This window comes from Sarcophilus harrisii, chromosome 2, assembly GCF_902635505.1.
Source record: "Sarcophilus harrisii chromosome 2, mSarHar1.11, whole genome shotgun sequence".
Classification (NCBI taxonomy): Eukaryota; Metazoa; Chordata; class Mammalia; order Dasyuromorphia; family Dasyuridae; genus Sarcophilus; species Sarcophilus harrisii.
The window spans coordinates 632589724-632608760 of record NC_045427.1 but is presented as its reverse complement, the minus strand read 5'-3'; the positions used below and the strand labels follow the sequence as shown (position 1 = coordinate 632608760).

General features: G+C 47.7%; 1 protein-coding gene and 1 pseudogene across 2 annotated transcripts in view; one reads left to right on the top strand and one right to left on the bottom strand.

The window, feature by feature from the left end:
• Positions 1-19037, bottom strand: part of LRRC20 (leucine rich repeat containing 20) — a 42566-nt gene that overhangs the window by 16042 nt on the left and 7487 nt on the right. For both annotated transcript variants that reach the window (XM_031956826.1, XM_031956827.1), the window contains exon 3: positions 7762-7911. In XM_031956826.1, the coding sequence (XP_031812686.1) occupies positions 7762-7911 (150 nt within the window). The remainder of the gene's footprint in view (positions 1-7761; positions 7912-19037) is intronic.
• LOC105749281 lies at positions 5293-6247 on the top strand (annotated as a pseudogene).

Below are 19037 nucleotides of genomic sequence, written 5' to 3'. Positions count from 1 at the left end.
GGTAATGACTGAAGAACAATCAAATTCATGTGTGATTGATGAATGATTGTTCTTACCATCCTTCTCCTATGGGGTCCAGCCAGGACTGGTCCAGAGATTAGTCAGTGTATGTCCACAGTTCTATATTGAATGATCTTTGGATAATAACAGCAGGAGCTGATGCTTACACAGGGCCTTAAGGATCCAAAGCACTTCACACAGACCAGTGCATTAGCCCTCCAAATAGCCTTATGGGTCCCTCCATTTTACAGATGAAGAAACAGAGGCTGAGAGAGTTTATTTAAGTGGGGTGGGATCTGAGCCCAAAGGCTTCTTCAAAGCCTGACACTTCTTAGGCTCTAAGGTCTCTCCCAGCTCTTGTAACCAACAATCCAAGTTCTAGTTTCCCTTCTAACTCTGACATCTGATGTCCCCAGCTCTTCCAGCCTCCTCCCAGCTCCAGGGTTCCATGAGACAAGCCATCCCCAGCACTAGCTCACAGGTTGCCTGACAACGATCCCTCTCCACTCCTCCTCCCCTGCCCCCCGGCTATGGGTCGCTTTCCTCATCTGCTGTCTCTATTTAAAGCTTGTTGATCAAGGCAGACTTGACCTTTTTAGGCAGATTTCAACTGGGGCAGGGGAGGGATCAGACCACAGCATGATGCCCCTAGCTCAGGTACCTGAAAGTACACTCAATCAATCAATATTTATTAAGTTTCTTCATGCCAGGAACTGTGCTAAATGCTGGGGATGAAGAGGCTAAAGGGATCAGCAAAATAAAGCGAGTTCACAAGACACAATAGTTGATGATTACAGTCATTTAGTGTTTGATAAATCCAAAGACTCCGGCTTTTGGGATAAGAGCTCACTATTATTTCTGGGAAAACTGAAAAAGAATATGGTGGAAACTAGGTACTGACCAACACCTAACACCCTATACCAAGGTAAGGCGAAATGGGTTCATGATTTAGACATAAAGGGTGATACTATAAGTAAATCAGGAAAACAAGGCGTATAGTCTTGCTTTCAGATCTGTGGAGAAGGGAGAAATTTTAGTCAAAGGAAAAACCAGAGAACATTATAAAATTCAAAATGGATAATTCGGATTATATTTAGTTTAAAAGGTTGTGTACAAATAAAATCAATGCAGCCCAGATTAGAAAGGAAGCAGAAAGCTAGGGGGAATATTTACACCCAGTGTTTCTGATAAAAGCCTCATTTCTAAAATATATAAAGAACTGACTCAGATTTATAATACAAGCCATTCCCCAGTTGATAAATCATCAAAGGACATGAACACACATCCTTTTAATTTCTTAATTTTTTAATTAAGAAATTAAAGCCATTTATAGTTATATGAATCATGCAGTGTTGTGGATACAAAAGCAGATGGCTGTCCTCCGGCCCTGGGGATCCGGCTGAGTTTTCTGAGCAGGGGAGTGACTGGTCAGAGGGTCACCATGTACAGCATGGCACAGATCAGACACCGGACAATCCCTCCGGCAGCTCTGCAAGGTTTCCAAAGACTCTGGTTCCCAGCCTTATGTTAGTGACTGCTCAGCGTTCTGTGTGCCCCGGCCGTGATTGCATATTCTGCCACCAGTGGGGCTGATTGGCATGTGGTCACACGCACCCACAGAGGAGGGAAGGCTGGCATTTTCAGTGAGCTCTAATGCCACCTGCAGGCCAGAAGGAGACAGACAAGCTCTGCTGCCGCACAATGACGGACGGCAGCCAGACCGCTGGCACTCGCTGAGTGACCCCTTCATGCCACTGATCAGGGCAGCAAGGGGGCACTGGGGTGCCCAGGTGCCAGGCCTGGAGTCAGGAAGCCTCATCTCCCCAAGGGAGACTAGCTCTGACCCCGTGTGTCATCCTCTTTGCCTGTTTGCTCATGTGAAAAATGAGCTGGAGAAGGAAAAGGGCAACCCTCCGGGGTCTTTGCCAGGAAAACCCCACAGGGGTTACCAAGAGTCAACACGACTGAAACAACCAGCGCTGAGTTGTTGGGGGGAACTCTGTGACCCCACCCCGCTTCTGCCAAGGATACGGGACGGACCTCTATAAGGCGAAGGGCTGCCCAGGGACCCCTCTCACTGGAGATCCCCGCCAGAAATCGGCCTCCAGTGCAGGAGGAGAGACAGCACTAGGGAGGTCCCCCTGACCTCGGGGAGCTTCTGTTCTGTCAGCGACTCTAAAGTCTTCCGGCTTTGGAATCTGTGATCTCAAACACGCCCTCCTCCCCCCCCCCCCCCCCCCCCCCCCCGGAGGGCTATTTTTCTGGCAATCTGTCCGTCAATGATTGTAAAAGTCCTTTGGCCTAGAAAGACATTGTTTCCTTAGATTTTAGGGATGATATACCCATGATCCCAAGGCCCTCTGACCTAAGAATGCTATTGTTTTAATAATCCGTCTGTCAATGATTTCAGTCTTCTGGCCTTAGGAGAGCCCTGCAAACACTGCGGACTGTCAGGCAGGTAATCTGTTGGTCTGAGATAACCAAGTTCCTGAGACAATACTGAATAGACCAGCCCTCAAAACTGCCTGTGAGCCATAAAACTGGCAAAAAAGTTACATGAAGCTTTGATCAACTTTGTACTATAAATCTGTCTCTTTTCTCTTGGGTCCTTTGCTAAATTCTTTTGGAACTTGGTCTGCTTCAATTAATGTTACAATCCCAATAAACTTTGCCCCTTAACTTGAATATGGGTTCAAGCCTGCAAATTCTTTTGCAACACCTCCCGACACTGGTCTGTGACCCCCAACCTTTTGAGGTCCCTTCCCAACATCAACTCTAGCTACACTGAAAGCCACCCAGCCAGAGAGTAAGCCCAGCCCCTTGTGGTTCCCAAGTTGGCAGAGGGACCTTCTGTACTTACAGAAATCTGTCTTTAGCAGCCCGAGCTTGGGGACTTGGCCCATTAGGCTCCCTTTTGCCCCCTTATTCTGATTGGGGGAAGCCCTAACAAAGATTTTTCTTGCAACAGCTCCACTTTGTGTTCCATCACTGTAAAATCTGAGCTGCCTCCTTCATTCAGACGCAAGATGATACTGCCATTTATTAATTTTTTGCCATACAGACTTCCCCATGGTCCCTCCCCAGTAGAAGGTAAGTTCTTTAGGAGCAAGACTTGTTTCCTTCTTTGTATTTCTGTCTCTACATCCTAGCATCCCACCTTGGTACCCAGTAGGTGCTCAACACTGATTGATGGGAGGAAAATAAAGAAGGGATGAATGGGAGAGAAAAATAAGTGCTTCCCAGCAAAAGAACTCTGGGAATGAGTGTGGACCATAATATAGATTTCCACTCCTTCTGTTTTTGTCCGTTTGCATTTTTGTTTTCCTTCTCAGGTTATTTTTACCTTATTTCTTAGTCCAATTTTTCTTGTGCAGCAAACTAACTGTATGGATATGTATACATATACTGTGTTTAACATATACTTTAACATATTTAATATGTATGGGACTACCTGCCATCTAGGGGAGGGAGTGGGGGAAAGGAGGGAAAAAGTTGGATCAGAAGGTTTTGCAATTGTCAATGCTGAAAAATTACCCGTGCATATATCTTATAAATAAAAAGCTACATAAAAAAAAAAAAAGAAAAATAAGGGGTTGTTCATTAAATAAAAAACAACTTAATAAAGTAAGAAAAAGAAACCTTTAGAGGAAAGGCATAAAGATGACTTCAGAGCTATTCCTCTCACTTTATGGCCCAATGAAGATTCCTTGGGGCCTGACAAGGAATTCCAGTCCTGCTGAGACAGGAGGCTGGGATTAGAGAAGGAAACAGGAGCTCTAAAGTGAGAAGCGTGGGGCTTTCCACACAATCACATTTGATCCTCATGACTTTATGTGAGAAATAACCAGGGCATTTGAGTTTAAATCCTGCTTTTGTCCCTTCTCGTGGGCCCTCCTGAGGGCCTCAGTCTCTGTACCTGTCAAATGAGGAAGCTGGACCAGACAGCTTCCCCCAGCTCTAACTAGGAGCCTATGACCTGGAAGGATACGGGGGGCAACAAGGGGCTGGAGGAAGCGGGCAGCACAGAGAGACTTGAGACTACCCATAAGGAGCTTTTCTTAAGGGTTTCTAGGGAAGGTGCCAGGTCAAGCTCTGAGGGTACAATTTAACGGGGAGTTGGCATGTGAACAATAAGAACCACCCACATGATCAATCAGAGGCAATCCCAGAGGACGGCACAAGGAGGAAGAGTTGAGGAAATCAGATGTTACCCATTAGAATGGGAAACAGAAGGGCATCGGGAAGGGTTACTGGGACCCCACGTGGAGACAAATGTCACCCAAGTGCCAGCACTGGCTTCTCAGCGAGGAACCCTGGCCCACATGCTGCCCAAAATAAGCAGAGCTGAAATCTGGGTCAGCAAAACTCGACATCTTGATGGGAGTGAGACCCTCGAGACATCACTGATGGCCCCAGAAGAACCGACTACCCAACACTGGCAATGAGATGGGCCCCCTCTTCACCCCATCCAGTTTGGTCAACAAGTTGTGATTCACCAGAAGCAGGAAAGAGCCGGCCATCCTACCTCTGCAGGGCCAAACCAAAGAGAAAGCAAGGAAGCCTTTTCTGAAGGGAAGGCCAGCTCTTCTGGGGACTCACATCATGGAGAATGTCCAGGGGCAGCTGGCCCATCATAGTTCATCATCACACATTCTTACTATTATTGTGTACAATGTACTTCTGGTTCTGCTCATTTTGTTCAGCATCAATTCATGTAAATCTTTCCAGGTCTTTCTAAACTCAACTTGTTTATAATTTTTTTTACTAAAGCTTTTTTTTTCAAAACATATGCATGGATAAATTTTCAACACTGACCCTTGCAAAATCTTGTTTTCCAAATTTTCCCCTCCTTCCTCCTACTCCCCCCATATGGCAAGTAATCCAATGTATGTTAAACATGTTAAAATATATGTTAAATCCAATATATGCATACATTTTCCACAAATATCATGCTGCACAAGAAAAATCAGATCAAAAAGGGAAAAATGAGAGAAAAAAACAAAAATGCAAGCAAATCACAACAAAAAGAGTGAAAATACTGTGTGCGATCCACACTCAGTTCCCACAGTCCTCTCTCTCATGTAGATGGCTCTCTTCATCACAAGATCATTGGTTGCTCATCATTTTTTATAAAACAATAATATTTCATTATCTTCCTATACCACAGCTTGTTCAGTGATTCCCCAATTGATGGGCATGCACTCATTTTCCAATTCTTTGCCATCCCACAAAGAGCTGCTACAAACATTTTTGCATATGTGGGTCCTTTTCCCTCTTTCATGATTTCCTTGGGGTACAGACCCAAAAGTGGCACACAGGGCATGCATTCTTAACAGCCTTTTAAATGAGAATTTGATTAAAGAAGGTGTTTTAGCATCTTTACTGTAAAGCTGTTTAAATCATGGTTAAATGAAAAAGAGATCAGTGCAGTAGCTTCCAGTCTTCAAAAAAGTCAGCATGGACAAAAGACTGATGGAATTTTTTCCTCCTAACAAACAAAGTGCTGATCTTCTCACAAAATATTTTACCAAAGCAGATCTAAAAGAAGTTTCTGAATTTGTTTAGAACCAGCAAACTAGAGGAGCTCATAAAGAGCTACAAAAAGAACTTCAAGAACGAATGTCTCATGAATGCACTTAAGGATATCATTTTGCATGTCAAGATAAGGAAAAATACAACAGACTGTTATAAGCATAGTCTGGTCAAGCGTAATGAGCACTGTGGAATAGAACGAAAAGGAGATGCTGGTCGCAAAGCAAGATGTCGAGCACTGGAAGCAACATAAGCTCTACCTGCTGCCTTTACTACTCAAGGTCAGTCTGAGCTGACTGTTACTGAGGATTCAGGAATACTGTTATGACAGTTACTTAGTGAAAGCCTTCCAGAAAATGGTGGTGCTTTTTTTTTTTTTTTTTTAATAAAGCTGAAGTCATGAGTGAAGAGTCCATTTTGAAGTGATGTAAGATGTACCATGCTGCAAAGGGGAAAGTGTCTTTCTTGAGCAACTGAAAAAATCTGTTGAGTGGCTCCAGAATGCAGAAGAAGAATCTGAGTCTGAAGTGGAAGGCGACTGAACTGTGAACCTACAAGCTCAGGAAAGCAAACAAGAGTTGCAGTTGGAATGCTATTTTTATGTGTCCTTCTGGTTCTTTCTCCTGCTTCTCTATGCCAAGCATGGTGTAAGGACTTTCATGGCAAATTTATTTTTCCTTTTTTTAATTAAAAAAATTTTTTTTGCACTTTGTCTTTCCTATCATTTATTTAAAAATTTTCCATAATAGCTTTTTATTACTCTAAATCACTATTGATCAGAAAAATGCAAATTAAGACAACCCTGAAGTACCACTACACACCTCTCAGATTGGCTAAAAGGATAGGAAAAGATAATGACAAATGTTGGAAAGGATGTGGGAAAACTGGGACACTAATGCATTGTTGATGGAGCTGTGAAATGATCCAAGCATTTTGAAGAGCAATTTGGAACATAGTATTTTTATCTTTTTTGCTGTTGTTTGCTTGCTTTTGTTTTCTTTGTCACTTTTTTCTTTTTTGATCTGTTTTTTCTTGTGTACCATGATAAATGTGGAAATATATATAGAAGAACTGTACGGCATTTCAGGCATCAGGTGAGTGTGAGGCAAACACTGAGGGTCTGTCCTGCCCCAGACATTTCTTTGCTGTATGATCTCAGACTTAAGCCCCACCAGGTGCCCCAAAGGGCCTGCCCACCGACTCTCAATCCAAACAACCACTACCCCAGCCTCCCCCCGCTCCCCCAGCCCAGGGCACAGACAGCCCAGGCGGAGCACAGCAATGCTGCCATCAAGAGCCAAGGGCGGGGGCTGCCATAAAGCGGAGTACTGGGAGCCGAGTTGCCGACTTAGACCCCGGCCCCCATCACTCCTGCGCTCAGAGGCCAGCCCTGGCAACAGCTACATTCTCCCCAATCCCACCCAGAGCAGTGGGGACCTCAAGCAGAGCGGCAGAGAAAACAGGGCCCTCCCAGTGCCGGGGCCTTCAGGCCCAGGGCAGGACCATTACAAGGGCCAAGGCCTCTTTGGGGCACGGTCCACAGAACAAGCTTAGATGAACCCCCTACCCCACTGCCTGGCCCACAGAAGCAAATGACAGGTTTCCAGCATAGCACTAAAGCCAGGGGGTGTCCATCAGAGGGGCAAGGAGCCAGGATGGGCCAACATGTAGTTGCTGCTGATGACCCCTGGCCAGTTATGGAACCTCCCCACAAAATGAGGAGAATCACAGCACCCATTTCTCTGAACTGAGGTGAGACACTAAAGTACTTTGTAAGCCAAGGAGGGCTACAGAGCTCCTTCCTCTCCCATGCCCCTGCCCTGTTGTGGAGACCATGACCATAAGATCAGAGCTTCAGAGTCAGAAGGGACCTCACGGGCCACTAGACAGCCCAGGAAACTGAGGTTCAAGGACTTCTGAGCCACTTACCTTCTAAAGGAATGGGGAGGGTGGGAGGAAGGGAGAGAGGATTTGAAACTCAAAATTTTTTAAATATTTGTTAAATTTTCAACATGTAATTGAAAAATATTTAATGAAATAAATAAAAATTTTAAAATGCTGAATGAGTGACTGTCCAAAGGGACACACGGTCACAGAGCTGGAAGGCAGTGTAGACAGGATCTGGACCCTGCCCCTGGGACACGGGAGCTCCTGACTTGCCAGCCAGGAGGAGAGAGCTGAAGGGAGGCCGGGAGGCCCCGTTTCTGGCCTCAGTGCCTGGGCACCTACCTTGGAGTTGGCTGAAGGTGCTCATGAACTTGCTGGTGAGGGCCTGGAGCTCGTTGTTGGCCAGAATGATGAGGCGAATGTGCTCGGCCACGTTCCAGAGCACTTTGTAGATGCCGACGGGGAAGGAGACAAGCTTACACTCGGCCAAGTCTGTATCAAGAGGAAGGGAGGAGGCAGAGTCACAGAGAGCAGAGAACAGAACGAGGGCCCCCAGACACCCCTCCCATCCCATGGCCCCGGCTCACCCACGCAGTAGGCAGCAGGGTGAAGAGGAGAACCCAGGGGACAGTGCCCAGACTGCAGGCCCAGAGCTTCAAGAGCTGGGGTCTAAACAGGCCTTGGGCACTGACCCTGGTGAAGGAACTTCATTCACCTCAGTTTGCCTCTGCTTCTCAACCACAAATGGAAATCATAATAGCACCTATTTCCCAGTTACTAGAGGATCAAATGGGATCATATTGGCAAAAAGTTTCGCCAACTGCCTGGCACAGAGCATAAAGTAAATGCATGACTCCTTGCTTCCTCTCTCCCTCCCTCCCTTCTTTCCTCTCTCCCTCCTTCCCTTTCTCCCTCCTTCCCTCCCTCCTTTCCTTGCTGTTGTTCAGTTCTGTCTGACCCATCACAATCCCATCTGGCAGAAACACTACCCTGGTTGGCCATTTCCTTCTTTGGCTCATTTTACAGGTGAGGAAGCTGACTCGCCCACAGTCACACAGCTAGGAAGCACCTGAGGCTGGATCTGCCCTCAGACCTACCCCAAACACCAAGGTCTTTGCCAGCCGGTGAGGCTACAGAGATACAGGATATGTACACACACACGTACAGACACACACCCGCTTTTTATATCTGTATATTAGATGTGGTTCCTGCCCTCGGGGAGATCACCATTGTGAAAATGGGATTCTGGGCCTATCCTTTTCTGCCACGCTTCTAGAGCAGGAATTCTGACCATAGGATCTACGCATCTCCAAGGAGGCTATGGACAGATTGCAGGGGTATGTGAACTTGGGCAAGGAAAAAATATATCTTTAAACTGAAATTGAGCATTTCCTTCGATTATGAATACAGGCAACAAGTCATTCTTCTAAGAAGAGTCCACAGATTGTGCCAGACTGCCAAAGGAAGCAGCTCACAAAAAGGCTGAGAATTTCTATTCTGCAACTTGCCACATCCTAGAATCATTCTAGAATCTCACCACAAGAGGCTCTGGGTATATCAGAAATTGCTGCCTTGTCCTAGTCATGGAAAGCTTTGCTATCTTTAGGCAGAACAACGGAAAGCAGCTGCTCAATCTGCTGTGACCATATTTTGTAAAAACAATTCTATACTATCCAAACTTGCTTCTAAATCCAGTATGAAAAACAAAAATTCATATATGTCTATCTTTGAGAAGAGACTGACTGTGGCACCCATTTGGATATCTATGGTCTAGCTCTTATTTTGCAGTTGCAAGACATAAAGGCACAGGGCAAGGGCCAGATGAAGAACACGGATAATTGCTGTGAAGGGAGTTTGGGAGTTAGAGAAGTTCTGGGGGGAAATGGAACTTTGTATTTGGAAAACTGAGTTCAATTCTAAGCCCCCCATTCCAAGAGGCCAGTGACAGACTGGAGTCCGTGGTGATGGCAATGAACCTAGAAACAATGTCAGGAGAGGGACTGAGTTACAAAGTATTTGCGCTGACATGGACGTGCTATCCAGGTGGGTAGGGCTGGAGAACACAAAACGTCAGCAGTGGAAGGGCCCTTAAGGAATTATATATTCCAAGCTCTTCATGCTACTAAAAAAGGAAATTAAGTGACTTGCCACAACTTCACATTAGCAAACCCAGGATTCAAACTCAGACCCTCTGACTGTAAATCTAGTCCTTTCCCCGCTATTCTGTTGTTGCTGCCCAATCATGTGCGACTCTTTGTGACGCCATTTGGGGTTCTCTTGGCAGAAACAGTGAAGTGGTCGCCATGTCCTTCCCCAGCTCACTGTACAGATGAGGAAACTGAGGCAGACAGGGTGAAGTGACTTGGCCAGGGTCACACAGCTGGGAAGTGTCTGAGGCAGGATCTGAAATTTCGGGTCGGGCGCTCTCAGCACTATGGTGCCCCCCGGCGGCCCCCTCCTCCAGGACACATCCCTTTTTTCCTTCGCCTGCCCTGGACAACGTACTCCCTGGAGACTGGCCCCAGTAGCACAAAGAATCATCATCCTTGTAATTAAAATTATTATAAAAGAAAAGGCAGCAGGCACAGGCCAACCCCTCTGATCAGGGCAGGCCTTCATGCGGCTAAGGGCACCTTTCACTGAGGAAGGGCAGGGAGGCTGACAAATGTTATCTCAGTAATCCTAATTAAGAGCCCCCGCTGAGGGGGTGCAGGGGAGAACCAGACGCCCAGCTTAACACGCAGGTTTCTCCAGTAAATAAATGTCAGCTAAGTCCCTGGGAGAAGGAGCAGAGAACAGGCCGGGTGGCCTCCAGCGGGGTCCTTGCAGGCAGACAAGATGGAGGATGCTGGGCCCGGCCCCGGGAGATAAAAGGTGGAAAGAGATTTGAGGTATACCAGAGCTCCTGGAGGACAAGGACCAGGTTTTTGGATTCTGCTTTTCTTTGTATCCCCAGCCCTCAGCACAGGACCTGGTATATAGCAGGTGCTTAATATTTGTTGGTTTGCCTCTGGGAGGGAAAGAAAGGGAAAAGGAAAGAAAAAGGAGAGATCTCTGGGTCTTGATTCCCAAAAGCACTGAAACCAATGCAAACACTGTGCCCCTCTGGACTCCCCTCTGGCCTAGACACTAGACTCCCCTTAAGAAGGAAGCAGGGCCACATCCTACGGGCCAGCCCTGGTTCCGAGAGTCCCCCCTTCCAATTCTGGCTCTCAGCAAGCGCAGCTCCGGAGCCGCAGGGCTGAGCTGGCACCAGGCCAAGCAAATGAGGTCAAAGACACGGCCTTTTTCTTTAAGGGCCGGAAGTATATGAAGGGGAAAGGAAGCATTACATACTCCAGACATAACAATGATAGCACAGTGTCTGAGAGAGCACGGGCCCTGGAATCAGGGAGGCGAGTTCAGATCCTGCCTCAGACACTTCACTTACTGTCTGTGTGACCTTGGGCAAGTCACTTAACCCCAATTACCTCACCCCCCCAAAATTTGTGGGAGGTCCCCCACTGATAAATGGTTAAAAGGAGATTTTCAGACAAAGAAATGAAAGCTGTCTACAGTCATATGAAAAAATATTCTAAATCACTACTGATTAGAGAAATGTACATTAAAATGCAAGTTCCACCTCACACTTATCAGGGTGGCTAATATGACAAAAAAGGGAGGGGATGTCAGAAAATCAGGATATTAATGTAATGTTGGTGGAGTTGTGAGCTAATCCAACCATTCTGGAGAGCAATTTGGAACTATACCCAGAGGGCTATTAAACTGTGCATACCCTTTGATCCAGCAATGTCACTACTGGGTCTATGTCCCAAAGATTTTTAAAAAGGGAAGAGGACCCACAAGCACAAAAATATTTATGGCAGCTCTTTTTGTGGCAAAGAACTGGAAACTGAGGGAATGCCCATGTAATAAGGGAATGGCTAAAGAAGCTGTGGAACATGACTGTGAAAGGATATTACTATGCTGTAAGAAATGACAATCAAGGACAATTTCAGGAAAACATGGAAAGACTGACATGAACTGATGCAAGACGAAGTGAACACAACCAGGAGAACAGCAATACTGTTCAAAAAAGAACTGTGAATGACTTAGCTCTTCTCAGCAATACAATGATCCAAGACAATCCCAAAGGACTTATGATGAAGCGTTCTAGTGGCCTCCAGAAAAAGAACTGATATTGTTTGACTATAGACTGAAACATGCTATTTTTTCCTTTCTTTCCTTTCCTTTCTTCCTCCTTTCCACTTTTCCTTCCCCTCCCTCCTTCCTTTCTTCTTTCTTTTTCTTTTATTCAAGTATTCTTATGAAAAATGAGAAATATGGAAATATTTTACATGATTGAAGGTGCACAATCTATATCTGATTACTTATTTTCTCAGGGAGGGGGGAGTAAAGGGAGGGAAAGTGATAGAATTTGGAACTCAAAGCTTTATATAAAAATCTTAAAAAAAAAATATCTAGGAAGACATTAATGTATTGTTGATGGGAACTTGAATCAGTACCATTGTGGAAAGCAATTTAGAATTATACCAAAGGGAAAAAATGCCCTCAAGATTCTACTGCTAATCATATCTCCCAAGGGGGTTACTGATAAAAAGAAAGTTCTCATGTATTTGGGGAGCAGCCTCTGTGTGGATAGCAAAGCTCCCTACTCATTGGGGTGAAGTGGGAAAAACTCTGGGCCGTGAACACAACAGCACCGTGAAGTAAAAAACTATCAATATGGCAACCCAGGGGAAGCACTGAAAGATTCACACAAACTGACACCAAGTGATGAACCAAGAAAACAACAGGCACAATGATATCAGCAGGACCAACCCCACAAGCCCATCAAAAATGAACGTCACACAAGCGCCAAGAACAAACAGGGCCTTAGCACAAAGCTGAGGATGGCGCCTCCCTGCCCCCCCTTGATGGAGGTGGGGAAGCCATGCAATGGGACACCACACATATCTACAGATTTTTTTCAAACTGTGATCAAGTTTTTTCTTTTTAATTTCCTCTTTTTTTCCCTTTAAAAAGTCCTATTATATAGGATGCCCCTCTGAGAGGGATGAAGAAGAGGGAAATGTAGGCAACTGTGAAAATAAAAGATACCCATTTTTAAATGGCTGCAGGTTTTTCCCTCTCTTTAATGTTTTGTTACCTGAACTGATTCAGTGAATGGAGGAGAGGGGAGAGATACATTCTGAAATTAGAGTGAAACGAGAAGCCAGGAGGAGCAATGGTGAGAGCGGGACACCCAGCTGTGACTCCTGCCTGAGACAATGAGTGGGATCTTGGGCAAGGCCTTGACCTGCCTTCAGCCTCAGTCGTCTCCACCACAAACTTGGGGTGACATTTACCTTATGTGACAACAGAGACTCCGTAAACAAATGTTAAAGCAGCACACACATATTATCATTGCTTCCAGGACTGTCTCCCCTTTCAAAATGGGAAGCCCTTTTATGACACAGATAGGGTGCTGACCCCTAACCACAAAGAGTCAAAACAGAGAAAGAAAACTGTAGACAAATTTCCCTAAGGATATTGATACAAAAATTTTAAATAAAATATTAGCAAAGAGATTATAGCAATTTATCACTAGAGTAATACACTATGACCACGTCTACCACGAATGCAGGGCTAGTTCAATATTAGGCAAACTATCAGCATAAGCAATCATTATCAATGACAAAACTAAGAGAAATCCTATGATTATCTCAATAGAGGCAGAAAAAGTTTTTGAGAAAATACAGCACCCATTCCTATCAAAAATACTAGAGTATAGGAATAAATAGTTTTCCTTAAAATGATCAGTAGCATCTAAAACCATGAGCAAGCATCTTATGTGGTGGGGACAAACTGGAAGCATTCCCAGTAAGATAAGCGATGGACCCAGCTCTTCTCTCTGCCCCCAAGAAGCCGGGAGCCCCTGCCTAGAACAGGCCACAGCAGGGGGGCCTCCTCAGGACCTGGGCACCAAGTTCGGAGAGAAGGAGCAGAGCAGTGGGGCTGAAAGCTGGGGAACGGGAATGGGCATGACTGGGGGGTACACTCAAACCCCGGCAATGACTGCAGCATGACTGGCTGACCGCGCCTTGCCCCGCAGTGGGCAACCTCCAGAAAGGGGCAAAGGGGGCGGCCATGGGCAGGTGTCAGAGAGTTTGTGGTTCACGGTCAGGGAGGAGGCCCTCCGTCACCCACACCCCCTTCCCTGACGGCTTTCACCAAAGGCCCACAGTGGGAAGGAGGCAGCCACATTCTCTGAGGCTGTGCCAGGCCAAGCCCAACCCCGTAGGCCCCAGCTGGCCACTCCCCTGGGACCCCTGACCCTCCCCACTGTCAGGGTGCTCCTTCCTTGCTTTCCATGAGAGGAGCCCAGGGAGTGAAGATCAAGCTGGGAATCCTGGCCTCCTAGTCCCTCCCGGCACAAGCTGACTTGATGACCCCTCTTACAGGGAACTGGACTCTTGAGTCCACAAAGTCTGGGTTCAAATTCTACCTTAGACTGCTGGCTGGCTGATCTGCACAGGCGCCTTCCTCTCTCTGGACCTTGGTTTCCTCATTTGTAAAAGGTCATGGATGGTAGCTTAGGAGCTTCTGCCCTAGAACAGAATTCTTGCTAGGTTGTGCCACAAAACCAGCATCATGCCAGGAATAAGGGGGACTTTCCACTAAAACAGCAGCAAAATTCTCAGCAGTTCAATGATCCACAATTCCTCAGTGAAAAATGCTAGCCAGAGAAGGAACTGATTGTGTCTGAATGCAGATTGAAGCATTTTCTCTTTCTTTCCCTCTTTTTTTAAAATTTTATTTTTCTTGAAGGTTTTAATTTTCATTAGGGTGGGAGATTTGTTTTTTCACAACATGACTTTTATGGAAGTGTTTTGCATGATTTCACATGTGGCTTCCTAACTGTGGTTGAAGATAAGGGAGAGAACTTACTAAACATTTTTTTAAATGTAAAACTATAGCTATTTTAAATGTAACTGAGGGAAAATAATAAATAAAACAAAAGAAGATATTGGGGGAGAGGAAGCAGCAAAAAGAAAAGCACAGTAAAGCCAGGCAGGACTTCTTTGGGCTGTTTCCTCACCGGCCTGCTTTTACCTCACAATTATCTCAACACTTGCTCCAAAAGACTTCCGAAATCATCTCCGCCTGGCTGAAGACTCCCATTCTTCACCAGCACCTGCTTCTCTGATATCACAAATGACATCCTTGAGTCTCTCAAGCAGAACATTTTCATTCTATGGCCAGTATGGGATTTCTGATGTTAGAAAATTCTCTAATTATCTCTCAGAGGCTGAATTCTTCCCTCAACACGTTTATGCGCTTCGGGAGGCCTCGCCCTCAGCAGCACAAAAGCTCACTGAATGACTAATGGCCATGGGCTCTGGGAGGGTTTTTTCCCCAAAAGCTGAGGAGAAGCAGGGTGAGCCCCCTGCCCTGGAAGCTGGGGGAGGGGCAGGCTGGCAGTAGCATGGGCACAAAAACAAATCAGTGAGAGAGGCTGGATGTGGGGGAGCCCTACTGGGGCGGCAGCTACACAAGTGGCTGAAGAGAACTCCAGAAACTTGAGGGGAAGAAGTCAGGGGCAAATTCCTCCTCATGAAGGGGGCGAGATTCTGCCCACCTCTCAGAGAATCAGATGGGACCAGCACCCCCTCCTTTTACAGAGGAGGAGACAGAGGCTTCCTGAGAAGGGTCACACAGCCCAGGGCTCACTGAATGCTTGCTCTAGACCTGGAAGGCTTTCCAAAGGCATTTACCCCGCTCATTCTGCAGACGATCAAGGCTCCGGGGGCACGTGGCAGAGCCAAATCGGGGCCAAGGTCTTCCATTCTTGCTGCTGCCTTGGAAAGTCAGGCCTGTGTCCTCGCCCCCCAACGGTATAAAGTATCCTTGACTCCTTCTCCTCATGGCTGAGGCAGCCTTAGGCTTCCAGGATGCAGGCTCAGAGAAAGATGCCAGAGCATCTCATTCCAATTCCATTTAAAGCAGAGGAAACTGAGGCTCAGAAAGATGAAGGGCCTTGTCCAACAAAGCAGCCGCCCCACAGGGCCTCCCCAACTAGGGAGGTGGACTGGAAGGAGGCCCTCCACTATGCTCCCTCCCTCCTCCCCCATCCTTCCTCCTTTATTACTCCTTTACTTTATTACTCCTCCCCTTCCCTCCTCCCCATCCTTCCTCCTTTATCCCTCCTCCCCATCCTCCACCCTTCTTCACTCCCCTCCCGGCCCCAGCCCCATCTGCTCCCAGCAGAGCTTCTGAGACCTGGAGGAGGGCGCCACCTGCCGGCACCGCGCTGCCTGTACCTCCTGGGTATGAGCGGGCCAACGAGAGCCCCCTTCACCAGGTGACCGGCAGGAGGCCCCTGGCTTTTGCTAGGAGACCTCGTTCCCTCCCACTCCCTTCGGAAATCCCGGCTCTTAGCCGGCCTCTGGGGGCAAGGTCCCGGTGCATCCCCAGCCCTGGGCCGGCCCTCGTCTCCCCTCCACGGCCCACAGGGGCGGTCCCAGGCCCCCCTCCTTGTTCCACACTCACCAGATCTTGTCTTGTGATTTTTAAAAAACATTAATCTAATTTTGTTTTTCAAATCCTGAACTCCCAATTGTCTCCCTCCCTCCGGCCCTTCCTCTGCCCATCGTGACGGCAAGCGATCTGACCCCTTTATCCCCGGACGCGGCACAAAACGAGCTCCCTATCGGTCACCAGCCCCTGTGCGACTGTGAGAAATCTGTGAATGGGATGGTAATCTGGGGCCGGCCGGGGGCTGCTCAGGGAAAGGCCGGGGGAGCCCAGGGAAAGGGTGTCACAAGGCAGAGCGAAGGTAGTTGTGTAGGATGTGACAAAACGCATGATTTCTGCCGATCCTGGGGCTTTTTCCCCTGAGGCAGCTGGGGTTAAGTGACTTGCCCAGAGCCACACAGCCAGGAAGTGTAAAGTGTCTGAGGCCAGAGTTCAAATCTGGCCTCAGACACTTTACACTCCCCTCCTGTGAACACCGTGGGCTGGTGTTCAGGGCTGGAGCGCTACCCACTGCACCACCGAGCTGCCCCTAATTCCAGGGCTCTTAACCGTGGGAGTCCTGGGCTCCTGGGGCAGTGGCTGGTGAAGCCCTTGGAGCCCAGGACAGGAAAGAAACCCATTCTGCTGAGACAGCTGGCAGAATACTTTTTAAAAGTTCCACTCACTTGCTGTCTAGAGGGGGGAGTGGGGGAGGGAGGGAAAAACTGGGAGCCCCAGACTTTGCGAGGGCGACCGTGGAACGCTCCCTTTGCATGAGTTTTGAAGAGAAAGTGCTATCATTAAAAATTAAAAACAAGGAGGCCGAGGCTGAGCGCCCCCGGCCGGCAGGGTCGGGGCACACACGTCCGTGGGCACAAGTGCAGGTGCCAGAGTCCCTGGCACAGCATTCCCTCAGGAAGCGTTGGCCAGTGCCGGCACACGGAGGGCAGGCTCTGGGGCGTACCAAGAAGGTCCCCATCCTCAAGGACCCGACCCCCTCCGAGCCAGAGATCCGGGGGTTCTGCCTCAATTTGCCCAGCTACAGATGGGGGGGGGGGCTGGACAGGATGGCCCTGGAGCTCCCTTCTGGCTGCAGGTCGGGGCCGCCGAGACAGGACACAAACCCTCCCTGCCTGCAGCAGCCTGGGCTGGGCCAGGAGGCTGTGCCGGGACAGCCAGCAGGATGGGGAAAGAACAGCCCTCCGGAGAGGGGGTGGGGAGAGCTGCCTGAGCTGGGCCAGGAAGGAGGCTGCCCCCTCCAAGAAGCGTACGGGGCCTGCAGGGCGCCCGGGCAAAGGCCCAGAGACCCCAGGAAGAAGGACTGGGAGGCCGGCGCCTGCCTGCGGCCGGCTCTCGGGGAGGGCAGCTCCAGGTCCTCCTCCTGTGCCACGTATCGGGCCCTCCTGGACCCCAGGAGCAGGCCCCGCTAAAAGGAGGCTGGGAGGCCCCTCTTGGCTGATAGAGGTCAAAGGCCACAGAAGACACCTGTCAGATTGGCTAAGATGACAGGAAAAAATAATGATGATTGTTGGAGGGGATGTGGGAAAACTGGGACATTGATTCATTGTTGGTGGAGTTGTGAACGAATCCAACCATTTTGGAGAGTAGTTTGGAACTATGCTCAAAAAGTGATCAAACTGTGCATACCCTTTGATCCAGCAGTGTTACTACTGGGATTATATCCCAAAGAGATTATAAAGAAGGGAAAGGGACCTGTATGTGCACGAATGTTTGTGGCAGCCCTTTGTAGTGGTTAGAAACTGAAACTGAATGGATGTCCATCAGTTGGAGAATGGCTGAATAAATTGTGGTATATGAAAATTACGGAATATTACTGTTCTGTAAGAAATGACCAACAGGATGATTTCAGAAAGGCCTGAGAGACTTACACCTAACTGATGCTGAGTGAAATGAGCAGGACCAGGAGATCATTATATACTTAACAACAATACTAGATGATGACCAGTTCTGATGGATCAGGCCATCTCAGCAAATCTAGATCAACCAAATCATTTCTAATGGAGCAGTAATGAACTGAGCTAGCTATACCAGAAAAAGAACTCTGGGAGATGACTAAAACTATTACATTAAATTCTAATCCCTATATTTATGCACACCTGCATTTTGATTTCTTCACAAGCTAATTGTACAATAATTCAGAGTCTGATTCTTTTTGTACAGCAAAATAATGTTTTGATCATGTATACTTATTGTGTATCTAAGTTATATTTAATATATTTAACATCTACTGGTCATCCTGCCATTTAGGGAGGGGTGGGGGTAAGAGGTGAAAAATTGGAACAAGAGGTTTGGCAATTGTTAATGCTGTAAAGTTACCCATGTATATATCCTGTAAATAAAAGGCTATTAAATAAAAAAAAAAAAAAAAAGAGAAAAAAATTATCATTGCATGTATTTTGGGGAAATAAAATACTGTTAAAATAAATTTAAAATTATTTTTCAAAAAAAAAAAAAAAAGGCCACAGAAGGCGTTTGGGACAGAAGAAAGCTCTCTTTCTCCGATGCTCCGAGTCACTGATGAGCGCTTCCCTGGCCCTGCTCTGACTGGCAGACGTGACCCAAGAAGAAACGGCCCCGGGAGGCAGTGCAGAGGCCCTGGCAGGGCTGGGGCTTGGCCACTGCGGATTTGCCAAGTACTTTCCCAACTCTGTGTCTGACCCTCACAACCACTGGGGGCGTGCTGAGGCAGGCAGGGGTTAAGGGGCCTGCCCCCCATTCCTCACCCAGAGTATGGGGGGCCAAACCTGAATTCTGGGCCCCGGCACCGCTTGGCACCAGGTCTCTCTGACTGGGGCACAGACGCCTGGGCTGCAGGGCCCAGCCCTGAGAGAGTGAAGGAAGAGGCCCAGAGGTACAGAGATGGCGGCGGCGCCTTCCTCCCGGGGCTCACGTGTGTCCTAGTGGGCCTCAGACCATTTGTTATCATGCCGGCGATTACTTGCTTTCCAGGTGCTCTTGCACCTCCCCAGCCTTCACCTCCTCCAGCCCTGAGTGTCCATCCCCCCTGGTCCAGCCACCAGTCATGCTGGGTCTACCCTCAATCAGGGCCCTCCAGACCTGAGCTCCACCCTTCCTTGAGGGCAGGCCCTTAGGCCACTTGC